The sequence below is a fragment of the Loxodonta africana genome, chromosome 12 (assembly GCF_030014295.1).
Source record: "Loxodonta africana isolate mLoxAfr1 chromosome 12, mLoxAfr1.hap2, whole genome shotgun sequence".
In the NCBI taxonomy this organism is placed as follows: Eukaryota; Metazoa; Chordata; class Mammalia; order Proboscidea; family Elephantidae; genus Loxodonta; species Loxodonta africana.
In genome coordinates, this window is record NC_087353.1 from 43,932,950 (window position 1) to 43,945,353 (window position 12,404).

General features: G+C 43.3%; 1 protein-coding gene across 1 annotated transcript in view; it reads left to right on the top strand.

Annotated features, from left to right (window-relative positions):
* Positions 1–3,625: 3,625 nt before the first annotated feature.
* The window catches only part of WDR43 (WD repeat domain 43), a 58,324-nt gene continuing 49,545 nt past the window's right edge, over positions 3,626–12,404 (top strand). Inside the window, exons 1-2 of the mRNA XM_064295176.1 lie at positions 3,626–3,882; positions 10,970–11,107. Of these exons, the coding sequence (XP_064151246.1) occupies positions 3,658–3,882; positions 10,970–11,107 (363 nt within the window). The 5' untranslated portion in view covers positions 3,626–3,657. The remainder of the gene's footprint in view (positions 3,883–10,969; positions 11,108–12,404) is intronic.

Consider the following 12,404-nt stretch of genomic DNA (forward strand, 5'->3'; position numbering starts at 1 on the left):
AGCCACAGGGTGAAGCTGGCTGGGTGGGAGGGTCATGGGCCGGGATGTTCAGCTGTGGGGCACTGGGGCACAACCAGCAGAGAGGGAGCAGACACGGGGCCAGGTTGCCCTGCTGCAATGCAGCACGGTGGAGCTGGTGGGGAGAGAGGGGGCGCGGGCACTGTGCCAGATCACCTGGTTGCAGTGTAGTAGTGCAGATACAGCAGGGAGGGAGGGAGTGTGCACTGGGTTGCCCATCTACAGTGCAGCAGGGACAGAGCCAGCAGGGAGAGAGGGACATGGGCAGAGGCACTCTGCTGTGTTGTAGCAGGGCAACGCTGGTGGGGAGGTGGGGGCATGGGTGCTGTGCTGTGTTGCCTGGCTGCAGTGCAGCAGTGCAGAGCTGGCGGGGATGGAGTGGGTACAGGATGGGTTGCTCTGCTGTGACACAGCTGGACTGGCTGTCAGGGAGGGAGGTGTGCATAACTCGGGTCAATCAGCTGCAGTGCAGCGGGGTGTGTCTGACAGGAAGAGAGGGGTAAGAGGGAGCATGAAGGGGAGGTGGATGGGTCTAGACTGGGAGGGATAGGATAGGTTTGTACTGCATCCCTGGAAGTCGGGGTTGCTAGGGTGGGGTGGTTCTTACCACTACTCACCGGAGGGTGGAAGTTTTAGGACTGTGATCCCCTGGTTATCATGTGAGAGTATCTGGGCACTTCCTTGAGCTGCAGCCAACAGATGGGACCTTACTTTGCTCTGGGTGTGTCCATGCTGTTTCTCTATCTTCTATTGGGAGTTCCATGAAGGTGCTTTTCTGTCCTCTTTGTGTGGGGGCTTTTGGTTTTATTTCAAAACGGCTGAGCTATGCTGTGCTTGTTGGCAGGGAACCTCCACTCCATATCTCTACAAGTTCACTGTATTCAATTTCTTCTTCCCAGTAATTTTCAACCTAATACTTTATTCCTTCACTTAAAGTTCAGGGTTCCAGGATTGATGTCTTTATCTGTTCTACTTGGTTTTTCAGGTCTTTGTTGTGCAGGGATGACATAGTGCATCTGACTAGTCTGCCATCTTGATTCCGCCTCCGAAATTCTTATAAAATTTGGCTTCCATGATACACTCTCCTGGGTTTTCCTCCTGCCTCACTGATTACCCCTTCTCAATTTCCTTTGCTTGGTCCTTTCTCTTCCTACTTCTAAAGATTAGTGCAGCTTGGGGCTCATTCTCTTCTCAATCTGCACTCCACCCTTCACAATCTTATCCGGTCCCAGTTTCAAATAGCATCTGTGTGGTAATACATCCAAAATTTATAACTCTAACTCTGACCTTTTCCCCTGACTCCCAACTCATATATCCAACTTCCTAGTGAACAACTGTATTTGGATGTATAACAGGCCCCTCAAACTTAACTGCTCAAAACAGAACTCTTGATTTCCAGTCCACCCAAGCACATTTCTCCAATTCAGACACTCAGCGGTATCACCACTCAACTATTTACTCACTCCTTAGATTCATCCTTCACTCGTCTATTTCCCTCACCGTTCACAATCAACCCATTCAGCAGGCCCTGTTGGCTTTTGCTCAGATTATATCTGGATTCTGACCATGGCTGACCTTCACTGCTATCTTCACCTGGATTCTGACCATCACTGCTTTCATCTGAGTCCTACCCGTTATTGTCCTTTGTCTGGATTACTGGTCAACATCTTTCTACCTTGCCTCTTTGCTTTCATTCTTGCCCACTTACAGTCTCCACTCAGCAGCCAGTAGGTCTTTTAAAAATGTAAATCTGTTTATATCACTTTAATGCTCAAAACTGTCTAGTGCTTTATTTTAATCATGCTTAGAATAAAGTCAAAACACTTTACTATGGGTTATTAAGTTTTATATTACTTGGTTCCTTCTAAATGCATTTATCACCTTCAGTTCTTTTAGTCCACTGTATCTACCCGGGGATTCTTGCTTTTCCTTCAATCTGTTAAGATTGCCTCAGAGTCTTTGCACTTGCAGTTCTTGTATATTGACTTCTCTTCCTTCTGACCTTGCATGGCTCAAGAGAGGCCTTCCTTTAGAAAAATATATTCCCTTTATTGGCCTTTATTTCCCTTCATGGTAGTTAGGACTACCTGAGAGAGAGAGCTAATTTTTTTTGTCATGAGCCTCTCTGTCTAGAATGCAATCTTCATGAAAGCAGGAATCTTGTGTTTAGGATCCTGATGTGACCCTAAACACAAGAACAGTGCCTGGAACATAGAAGGCACTTAATTTGTTTAAGTTACCAAATAAATACAAGTGGCAATTAGATTTCTCAAGTTAACATTCCCGGACTGAAGACACCATCTCTTTCAACAATCTGCTCTTCTTCTAGGTTCGTGATCCTAAGTGAATTGGGTCACCAAGCACTCCTTGCACAAGTAGTCATCTTTGGCCCTTTCCTCCCTCTTACTTTCCATTTGAAATCCTGCTCACTGTACTTATTAAACAGCTCTTGAAACTGTTCATCCCTATTACCATTTCTCTAATCCATTAAGTCACCATCATCTCTGCCTGAGTCTTTAAACCTCTAGCCTAACTCCCTTTGAATTAATCCATCACACTGCCTTCAAATAATCTTTCTAAAATGCGAATCTTACCATGCTACTCCCTAGCTGTGAAAATCAGCCTTCCTGTAGCCCTCAGGAGCACTGGTGGCATAGTGGTTAAGAGCTCAGCTGCTAACCAAAAGGTCAGCGGTTTGAATCCATCAGCTGCTCCTTGGAAACCCTACGGGGGCAGTTCTACTCTATCCTATAGTCTTGCTATGAGTCCGAAATGACTTCACAGTAATGGGTTTTCACAGCCCTCAGGATGGTGTTTTTTGTCTTTCTTGCTAGGCAACAGCTCTTTGTGGGCAAAACTGTACCTGGCATTTTTTTTTTTCAATTAAGGCATCGATTTAGTGAAATATTATGGGGATATTTAAACTGTTTACTTGAAGCAGTAACATGGAAAAATGTTGACCAAATTAGAGGGACTATCCATTCCTCCTATTATTTTTACACTATTATGATTGTAGGAGCTCTGGTGGTACAGTGGTTAAAGCGCTAGACTGCAAACCTAAAGGTGGGGTGGTTCAGATCCACCAGATGCTCCTTGGGAGAAAAATGTGGCCACCAGGGCTCCTTCCATAAAGTTTTACAGCCTTGAAAATCCTACGGGGGCAGTTGTACTCTATCCTATAGGTCGCTATGAGTCACAATCCACTGGACAGCAGTGGTGTCATGATTGAATAAACTGTTATCACAGCTGTACAAGAATTGGAAGAAAATAAGGAAAAAATGGAAACAGCTGTTACAATCATGGAACTTTTAAGGAAATATTTCTTTTAAACATTTCTTTCAACCATGATTTAAAAAAAGAGTTTTTTTCCCTCTTGCATTTTTTGTTTTTAAGGACCAGGCTCTACATTCTACAGTCACGTTCCTCCACAAGTTCCCTCCCTTCCAGCACAACTTAGCAAACGGCCCCATAGGGCCACCGTTCACAACGTGGGCCCGCCCAACGCTGGCCTGCGTTGCGAAGAGCCACTCCTTCGGCTCCCTGCGCTCCCTCCGTCCCGTTTCCTTCCTTCAGGCCCCGCCCCGCGCCAGTGCGCCTGCGCCCGGACGAACACGTGGCTGACGCGGAGCCAGAGCAGCAATGGCGGCGGGCGGCGGAGGTAGCGGCGACCCACTGTCTCCGGCGGGGGTCCCTTGTGCCTTCTCCCCGCAAAGCCAGGCCTACTTTGCTTTGGCCTCTACAGACGGTCACCTGCGAGTATGGGAGACAGGCAACAATCGGCTGCACCAGGAGTACGTGCCTTCCGCGCACCTCAGCGGTACCTGCACCTGCCTGGCCTGGGCGCCAGCGCGGCTGCAGGCCAAGGTAAAGCGCGCACGACAGCGAGGGGCGGGCGCCCGCCTGGGCTCGGCCTTAGTGCCCCCCCGCTCGGCGGCGCGTGGCCCGATATGGCGCGTGGCCTCCGCGGCCCGGGGGCGAGGAGGCACGGAGCGCGGCGGCGGCGAAGCAGACTGGGCCCGTGCGCTCAGCCCCATGTGCGGCCTGTCGGGAGTGCCGCGGGACAGGGCGAGGCCCGATCCAGCGGGCCTTGGACCGGAGTTCATCCGACGGACTCCGTGCGGTTTGCGCCCCACTGTTGCCCGGACATGTCGCCATGTTCGCCACGGGCCCTGGCCCCCCAGCGCCGCTTCCTCTTGCCGGCTTCGCTTACCAGCATGCACCCATCAGAGCCCTGGCGGTTGACAGAGCCTCGTCTTGGGGCTATTGTACTCTTTTCCGACTGCGACCCAGCTCATCGGCTTTGCCTGGGCACTTGGGATGAACAAGTCTGTTTCCTTGTTTCCGAACACCCCCTCCCCCCGCCCCGCACCGAGTGCCGGCTCACCACGTGTTCTCTTTCATGTTCAGATCGTGGGACTCTAACTCTTGAAACTCTTGACTGTCCCAGGCTCCTTTCTATTCTCAAGCTTTGAACCTTCTTGCATGTAGGATATGTAGGTAAAATGAAGTATTTGTTTGACTTACTGAATGTGAGTCCAGGTTAAGTTTCCTGTAGATGGGTAGCTGCTGAGTTAGGGAAGGTTTTCACACTGATAGGGACCATCTCAGGTAAGATGCCATTCAGTGTTGAGTCACTGGACTACATCTGCCCTAACTCACGCACGTGGTAACTGCAGCTTTAGAGGAGCCGACTGAACCACTCCAAAGTAATTTGGAGGCATCAGGTATTGTGAGGTGTGTAGCGTTTATCAGTAACCATGTTGAAAACTTGAAAAATGAGTATTTAGGATAGATCTTACTCCATCGACTACTCTAGGGAAAGTTCTGCTAAATTTTTTGGGTTGGGACTAGGAATACATCAAACTTGCTATACTTTATTGAATATTTAGATTTTTTTTTTAAGATTTTAAGCTAGATTTTTAAAATTCTAGATGAAGTGACTTCTGTTGAGTAATGGAAGAAACTTATCAGGGCTCTTGAATCAAGCACACAAAATGAGACTTTTTAAAAAAAAATCATAGTTGTCATTATTAAAATTAGAGCGCTATGCTTTTTTTTTTTCTTCCCAAAGTTGTTTGCTGTGTTTGTATCTTAACAGGCCTGTAAAGTGGAAGTAACAACAATGCTGAGAGGGAAACACTGGGTAGTGGTTAGGTGCGTGGACCCAGCCTAGACTGCTTATGCTTTGAGTCCAGGCTCTGCTTGATGGTAGTTAAGTGTGCCGGTATTTCCCCATTTGTAGGAAGAGGATAATAGTACCCACTTCATAGAGTGGTTGTAAGGTTAACATATCAATATAATACATAAGCCACTTAGGATAGCTCTTGATGCATAAGCGGTGTAAGTGTCCATTATTGTTGTTGTTACTAACATCCTGTATTTGTATGGTGAACTCTACAAAGTGATGGGGAAGAAGCTTTGTTACCTTGTTTGAGCAGAGGAAACCAAGGCTCTGGAGAACTAAGCAACTTGCCTAAAGCCAAAAATGAAACCAGAACTAGAGTTCAGGTCTTCAGAGCTCAGGTTTTGGTTATCTGCAATGAAATTAGGTTGGCAAAATGTCGCCTGCTTCGCTTTTCTGATGACTTAAATTACATTGTATACCCCAGCAGTGGAACTTTTGCCTAATCCTAAATTTTCTGTTGAAAATCATTCTTTTGGATTGATAAGTAGAAAAATAACTGGATTTGTATCATAACTAGGATTCCTGTTTCAAACTTGGTTTTGTCATATTGAGCTAGTCACGTTAATTTGGGGCATCATTTGAAAAATGAGTTGGGCCACATTAAAAAAAAAGTTTTTGTAGATTTCAGTATCCATATACCTTTACTTTCTCATTTTATCCACACAACCCTATGAAATGTCCTGAAATGATTGCTTTTTTAAAGATTGAAAATCAGAACTAAGAAAGATTAAATGTCTTGAACAAAGCCTTAATAACTAGTAAAGTAGCCGTGGCCAGTAGTGTCATAGTACTCTGACTCCTTGTCCAGTGCCCTAACCCTTTTACCTTACATCTTGAGTCACAGTACTGAGAGCTGGAAGGAAAATAGAGACACCAAGTCCTCATCATCTGGGAATGTATCCTCCTGGAGCATCAGTTTTACTTGAAAATTAGGGAGAGAAGTGTTTTTTCTGTATTAGAACAAACTTGCTTAAGTGTTACGGAATATAATGAAAGTCACATGATTTTTAAAGATAGAAAATGAAGAGTCTCTTGTAGCAACTGCTTCAAGCTCTGCTTCCAGGTTCCTGGCTATGTTCCTTGCCACTTAAGGTTTCAGATACCCTCATCTCATTTAAATCCTTCCTTTTGTTTTGACATCATTGAGTCTCAAAGGATGTTATTCTGAAACCTGTAGTCCCTGCATCTCGTTAAACCAAACCAAATCCGTTGCTGTTGAGTTGATCTGACTCATAGCGACCCTGTAGGACAGAGTAGAACTGCCCCATAGAGTTTCCAAGGAGCGCCTGGTGGATTCAAACTGTTGACCCTTTGGTTAGCAGCCATAGCACTTAACCACTACACCACCAGGGTTCCTGAAATGCAGATGATACCACCTCCTTTTGGGGCCCTTGGAGGATTAAACGAGGCAGTGTCTATGAATGGTGGATTATGGCCTGGCATGTAGTAATGTAGTAAGTGCCCAATAAATGTTAGTTGTTGTTACTGAATGAATCAGTGAATGTTCTACCAGGCTCATTTTATCATTTAATGCCACATTCCTAAATGTAATTCAGTTTGTAAGTGAATCCTGTATGCTGGTCGGTAATTGACAATTTGCCATCCAAGTATATAGAATGTGTTGAAGGCATTCTTATCAGTGGAGAAAAATGAATTTGTGTTGGGTTTCTTGGGTAATGGGTTAAGGCAGTGTTTTATAAATGTTTTGAAAATTAGATTGTTGTTTTTTGTTCTTAGTCACAGAATGATTATAATACTTTGCATTTATGCCACAGGAGTTTTAGAGGGTTTTCGCATAGCCAGGTGAGCATTCCATTCGTTGATGGAGCTGGGGGGAGGAGGAATTCTGGTGGAGACAAGAAAATAATCTAGGAAAGTGCAAGGATACAGGTTGATGGACTGTAGATGGATGCTGTTTTTAGAGCTCCTCAGGTTTATGTATGTAAACTGAGGCTGAAATGTTAAATGACATGCCAAAGCCACGCAGCAGGTGACTCAACCACCCAGGAATTAACCCTGCTATATCACTGCCCCTAAGTCCCTCCCTACACACACACACACACCCCCACACACACCCACCCACCCACACATGCACACACCCACCCACACCCCAGTGGAGAAACACCCTGTCTACTCGGCTGCCTCAGTGAATATGTGCTGCTTTTCTGTCACTGCAGTTGAGATGACCCCACACAGCTCAGTACTTGTTGAAGCACATGGCTTTTCACACGTTGGACTGGACAAGTGTGTTAGCATTATGGGCGTTTTTAGGAAAAGTCTGAACTGAGTATTCCCACTTCAATCTGTTAGAGATGTGTTTCTGTACAGTGCACTGTCCTGAGGTCTCTCCAGTATTGAAGCTTCAGAAGAAGGTAAAGTTTGTAGATTAGATCCCATTGGCAGATATAGAAGCTTCTGTGTATTAGAATATAATTGTTCTGGTATAAATTTTGTATGTAATAATATGTAAAAGGCACAGGTTTTGTTTACTGTTAACCATGAAACTTAAATGCCAGACTAAGTGGCAGTAAGAGAGGCCCACATGGAGTCGCTGTGAGTTGGCATCACCTCGAGGGCAACTGGTTTTTTGTTTTTTGAATTTGCAGAATGAAACTTAAAACTGCCTTATTTTTCAGTGTGTAAAACCCATTGCTGTCCAGTCGATTCCGACTACTAGCGACCCTAGAGGTCAGTACTTTTTACAAGGAGGTTTGGATACATTAGTGGCTTGTGAAATTGATAACACTGTAGTAGGTTGTGATAGCGTTAGAAAAAATGAAATAGAGTAGAAAATATTATCCGCATATTAGCACATGGTAAGGGTAAGTATTTTTCTGTGAAGTTTGTTTCAGTTACATACATATGTTTTTGTGAGTGTGTGTATTGGCTGTCTGTGTAAACTCTTCTTACTGTGGGGTCTCAGTCTAGAAGTCTTCGTTCTGGACAGTTACTGATCAAGTACACACCTCTTATCAGCTGGATGTGCTTTTTGTCTTGTGTGTCTTCACCTCCTCTGTCCTAGCTGCTTTGATAAATCATGCAGATGTGCCATTCCGACTACTCAGCCTTCTGATTGATTGCGTTCTGGATCAAATGCTGATAAGCTTCCTCAGGCAGGTATTTTGGTAATTATCGCTTAACCCATTCAGTCCTTCACCGCGGAAAAGACTCCGTAGTCTTAACAAATCACACACCCTTTTAGCCTTCAGCCTTGGTGCCTTCAGGAGCTGAGACTTTCCAATCATAACATGTAAACTAAGTTTTTAGCCTACCTTTTTCATTAATTAGTATATTTAGTTGTATAATTAATGTGCACATGTTATTGTGCTAGACACATTGGCAGAAACAAAAACGAGTCTGATAAAGACAATTCAGACTCACCGTGTCTGTAATGCAGAGTATGACTTGTGCCATGTGAGAAAGAAGAGGGTTTTTTTTTGGAGGAGATAGTATCGAGGTGGATCTCTAAGCATGGATAGGGTTTTTAACCAGTAAAAATTGAGGTGAGTAGGAAAAGGACCCTCCAGGTGGAGGGAAAAGCGAGGTGGAAAGTGTGTGTGTTTGGGGGAGTGTACTGTAAGGATGAAACGGGAGATACAGCTGGAAAAGAAGGTGGGTTGGAGGTATTGCGGATGCTTAGAGGAGTTGATACTGATTTACTCTTCTCTGGGGAGTCACTGAAGTTTTTTCATCATAGGAGGTTAACAGGTTCAGATAGCAGACGTCGACGGAAGTCTGTTAAAATCTATATTCTAATCATCAGTAGCATTAAACTTTTCTTTTCAGAAATATTGAGTAAGGGATAATATTTAAAATATTAGATTTCACCAAAGCACATTGGTTATATAAACTTTTGATCTGACAATGTGTTATGTGTTTAGACATGCTCACCTTGCTGAATGGGAAGTTTAAAAAAGAGATCGTTCCACCCTGAGAAAACATGTGAGTCAGTAGTTTGAAGTTCAGTTAATTAATTAATTGAATTATTATTTAGAGTTAGACCAGTAAGCCTGAAAGTTGGGCATAGATCCTGTGGATACTCCTTCCTTCCCTTGCTTGTGTTTACCAGAAAATGTCAAGAAGTTGCTGACGGGGACTTTGTGGCTTTGACTACCGTGATGCTTGATTTGAAAAGAATTTTTGTCCTTTTTAGTGCAAATTCAAATCTGTAGTAAACCATAGACATATTTGGGCCCACTGTTATTCACACATTGAGAAACCTCAGTTGAGATAATTTTTGTTTGATTTTAAAAAACAAAGAGTAGAAATATTTTCTAGATTCTTTCAGAGAAGACTTTTCTGATGAGGTTAACATACTTTGTGAATACTTCCCTTCTCCTTGGCTGAGATAGAAGTTTGTGCAGCAGCCATTACCCACGGGGGCCATTCAGAGGTGGCTTTTAGAAATTCATGTGAACTGACAGTGGGACTAGGGCACTCGCTGTGCTAAAGCTTCAGTGTTTCAAGCAAATTAATTGTTACTGATGAGACCTGCAGACTTCTTTATACTTTGGCTTTTAATTGTAACTTCTCTGGATCTATTAATTAGATACATTTTCAGGATTATTTTTCCTGTATGTAAAAGGTACCTGACTTTTTTTTGTTAAATGTTTTTACTTTTTGTTGGTCTATGTCTAATAAATCAAAGTCTTCAAATGTAACATTCCCATAAAATAACTAAAAGGGAAAAAAAGAGAAATGACTTATAAATATGCTCTGCTATCTTTGTACATTGATAACGTTGCAGGTTTTCATTGGTGATTCCTGGGCTGGGCAGATTTTTATGTGTCCTGGGCTGCTTTTTTGTGCTGTGGAGCAATGATCCTGCAGTATTAAGAAAATGTTCTCTTTTCTGAGGTATTGGTCTGTTTTACATTTACGAATGGATGTTTTAGAACTTCTTTATGCTAAAATGTGTAGTCTGGGGTGCTTTAATTAAAAAAAAACTCAAACATGTGGAAGAGACGTTCTGAAATTGTAAATAATTTTTCAGTGTCTGTAAACTGAATGTAGTGCTCTTAAGTTGTGATCATTGATTTTCTTTTTGAAAGTTACCATTTGTTACTATCACTTTTAAAATCAGTCAAAAAAGCCTTGTGGCACTTGTCACTGTCTTTTGAAACTTGTATCTCTTATGCCATAGAAGCGCCAAGGCAGCATGGAGCTCCCAACCCAGCCCTCGATCAGTCACTAGAGCAACTTCTCCCATGCTTGCCCTGAGCCTCTCTGCTAGGTGCAGCTGTTTGTTGACTCAAATGGAAGTAAACGCGTGTTTATAAATGCTAAGACATTCGAACCCACTTCTCTGGGTTTTTAAGCTAGAAAGAAGGAAGAGATTTAGGGGACCCAAAGGGAAGAGCTGTCTGCTCGGGCATGGCAGTGTGATCCCTCTGTCTGGGTGCTGGAGGTTGCACTTGGACCTGTCGGGGTGGGTGGCTTCTGAGAAGTGGAGGCAGCAGTGAGGTGCTGAACCTATCATACCAGGCTCTCCTGTTTGCCTTCTTCCAGAGGGGCAGGAGACAGGATGCAGAATGGTGAGCTCCTGCTTTTCCCGTGGGAGTACTATTCTTTTTTTTTTTTTCCTGTACGTCGTGAGAAAGAAGTCACCTGGGAAGATGTTCCCCCCCCCCCCGGACCACCCCTTTAAAAAGTGTTTCTAAGTATCAGTCTCATTTCTTTTATGGGCTAATGAACATTCACACTTGTGCCTTAATGATGTTTTAGTGTTTGAAATACTAAATGAAAAACTTTGTTCTTTTTTCCTAGGAAAGTCCCCAGAGGAAAAAAAGGAAATCAGAAGCTATAGGAACAAGTGACCAGGTTGACTTGTTGGCTCTTGGTACTGCAGTTGGTAGCATTTTATTATATAGCACAGTAAAAGGAGAGTTACACAGTAAATTAATAGTAAGTATATATGTGTATATATATATTTTATACATAAAAATAAGAAAGGGAAACTCATAATTAGAGTTATATTAAAAACAAAGCACTTCAGAGTGTGCTGTAGGATCTGTGCTAGAGAGGCATCTTTCTGCCCCTTCTGCGTGTAAAGTACTGAATAGTAATATTTGGTAATAGCTACACTAGGTAACATAGCCCTCATAGGTCAGACACTGTTGTAGGTACTTTAGTTAATCTTCACAACAGTACTAATAACATAGCCCTCATAGGTCAGACACTGTTGTAGGTACTTTAGTTAATCTTCACAACAGTACTAATAGGGGGATCCTGTTATTATCCCCAATTTATGGGAGGGTAATTGAGGGATTAAGTACCATACTATCCTAAGGTGACACAGTTGTTAACTTCTAGAGCAAGATGTTGAACTAGAAGTTTGGTTCCCGAGTTTTGGGTTCTGGCCGTACTTTCCATCGCAGTGCTGTCCAATAGAACTCTTGGTGGTGATGGAAATGTTCTGAATCTGTGTTGTCCATTGCAGTAACCTCTAGCCACATGTGGCTGTTGAGTACTTCAGATGTGGCTGGTATGACTGAGGAACTGAATTTTAATGCAATTTAATTCTGATTTGATTAAATAGCCACATGCAGCTAGTGAATACCGTGTTGGACAGCACAGCTCTACCACTCCTCGGGCAGCCTCGTTGGATGCTGGCAGTCATCAGTAAAGTTTGGATAATATCTACCTCACTAGCTTGCAGTGAGGACTAACTGAAATAACATTGAAAGTACTCTTTAAGTTGAAGATCTTATGGAAATTTAAGTGGTTTTTAGTCTGGGAAAGAAGAGAACTGGATTTTATCTTCTGATAATTACTCATCACCCTTTTAAATCTTTCCCGCCTCTTCTATTACTCCTGTTAAACTGTACCCCAGATTCCTAAAGCCAAACAAAAAAGTAGATTCTGGGAAGAAGAATGGATTGAAAGCAGTTTGTGGCTGTATGCCTTCTTTTCCTTGTTCTTTCTTGTGTTTAAACTTCCCACATTGAGGCTGGTTTTATAGCCTGAGAGTGCCAGTATCAGTTAGAGCCTGGTTGGTAGCAGAAACCACCTTAATTATTTGAAGAGAGAATTTAACGTGAAGAATTGCTAATGAGGCTTCAAGTAAAAAAGGGTAAAAAATCTCTAAGGCAACTGCAGGAATCAGCTCCTCACGTTTAGGGCTAGGGGAACAAAGGAAGAGGTTGGAATTATTAAAACTTAAGCGGAGGAGCACTGTAGGGCTGAAACTCAGATCTCTTAG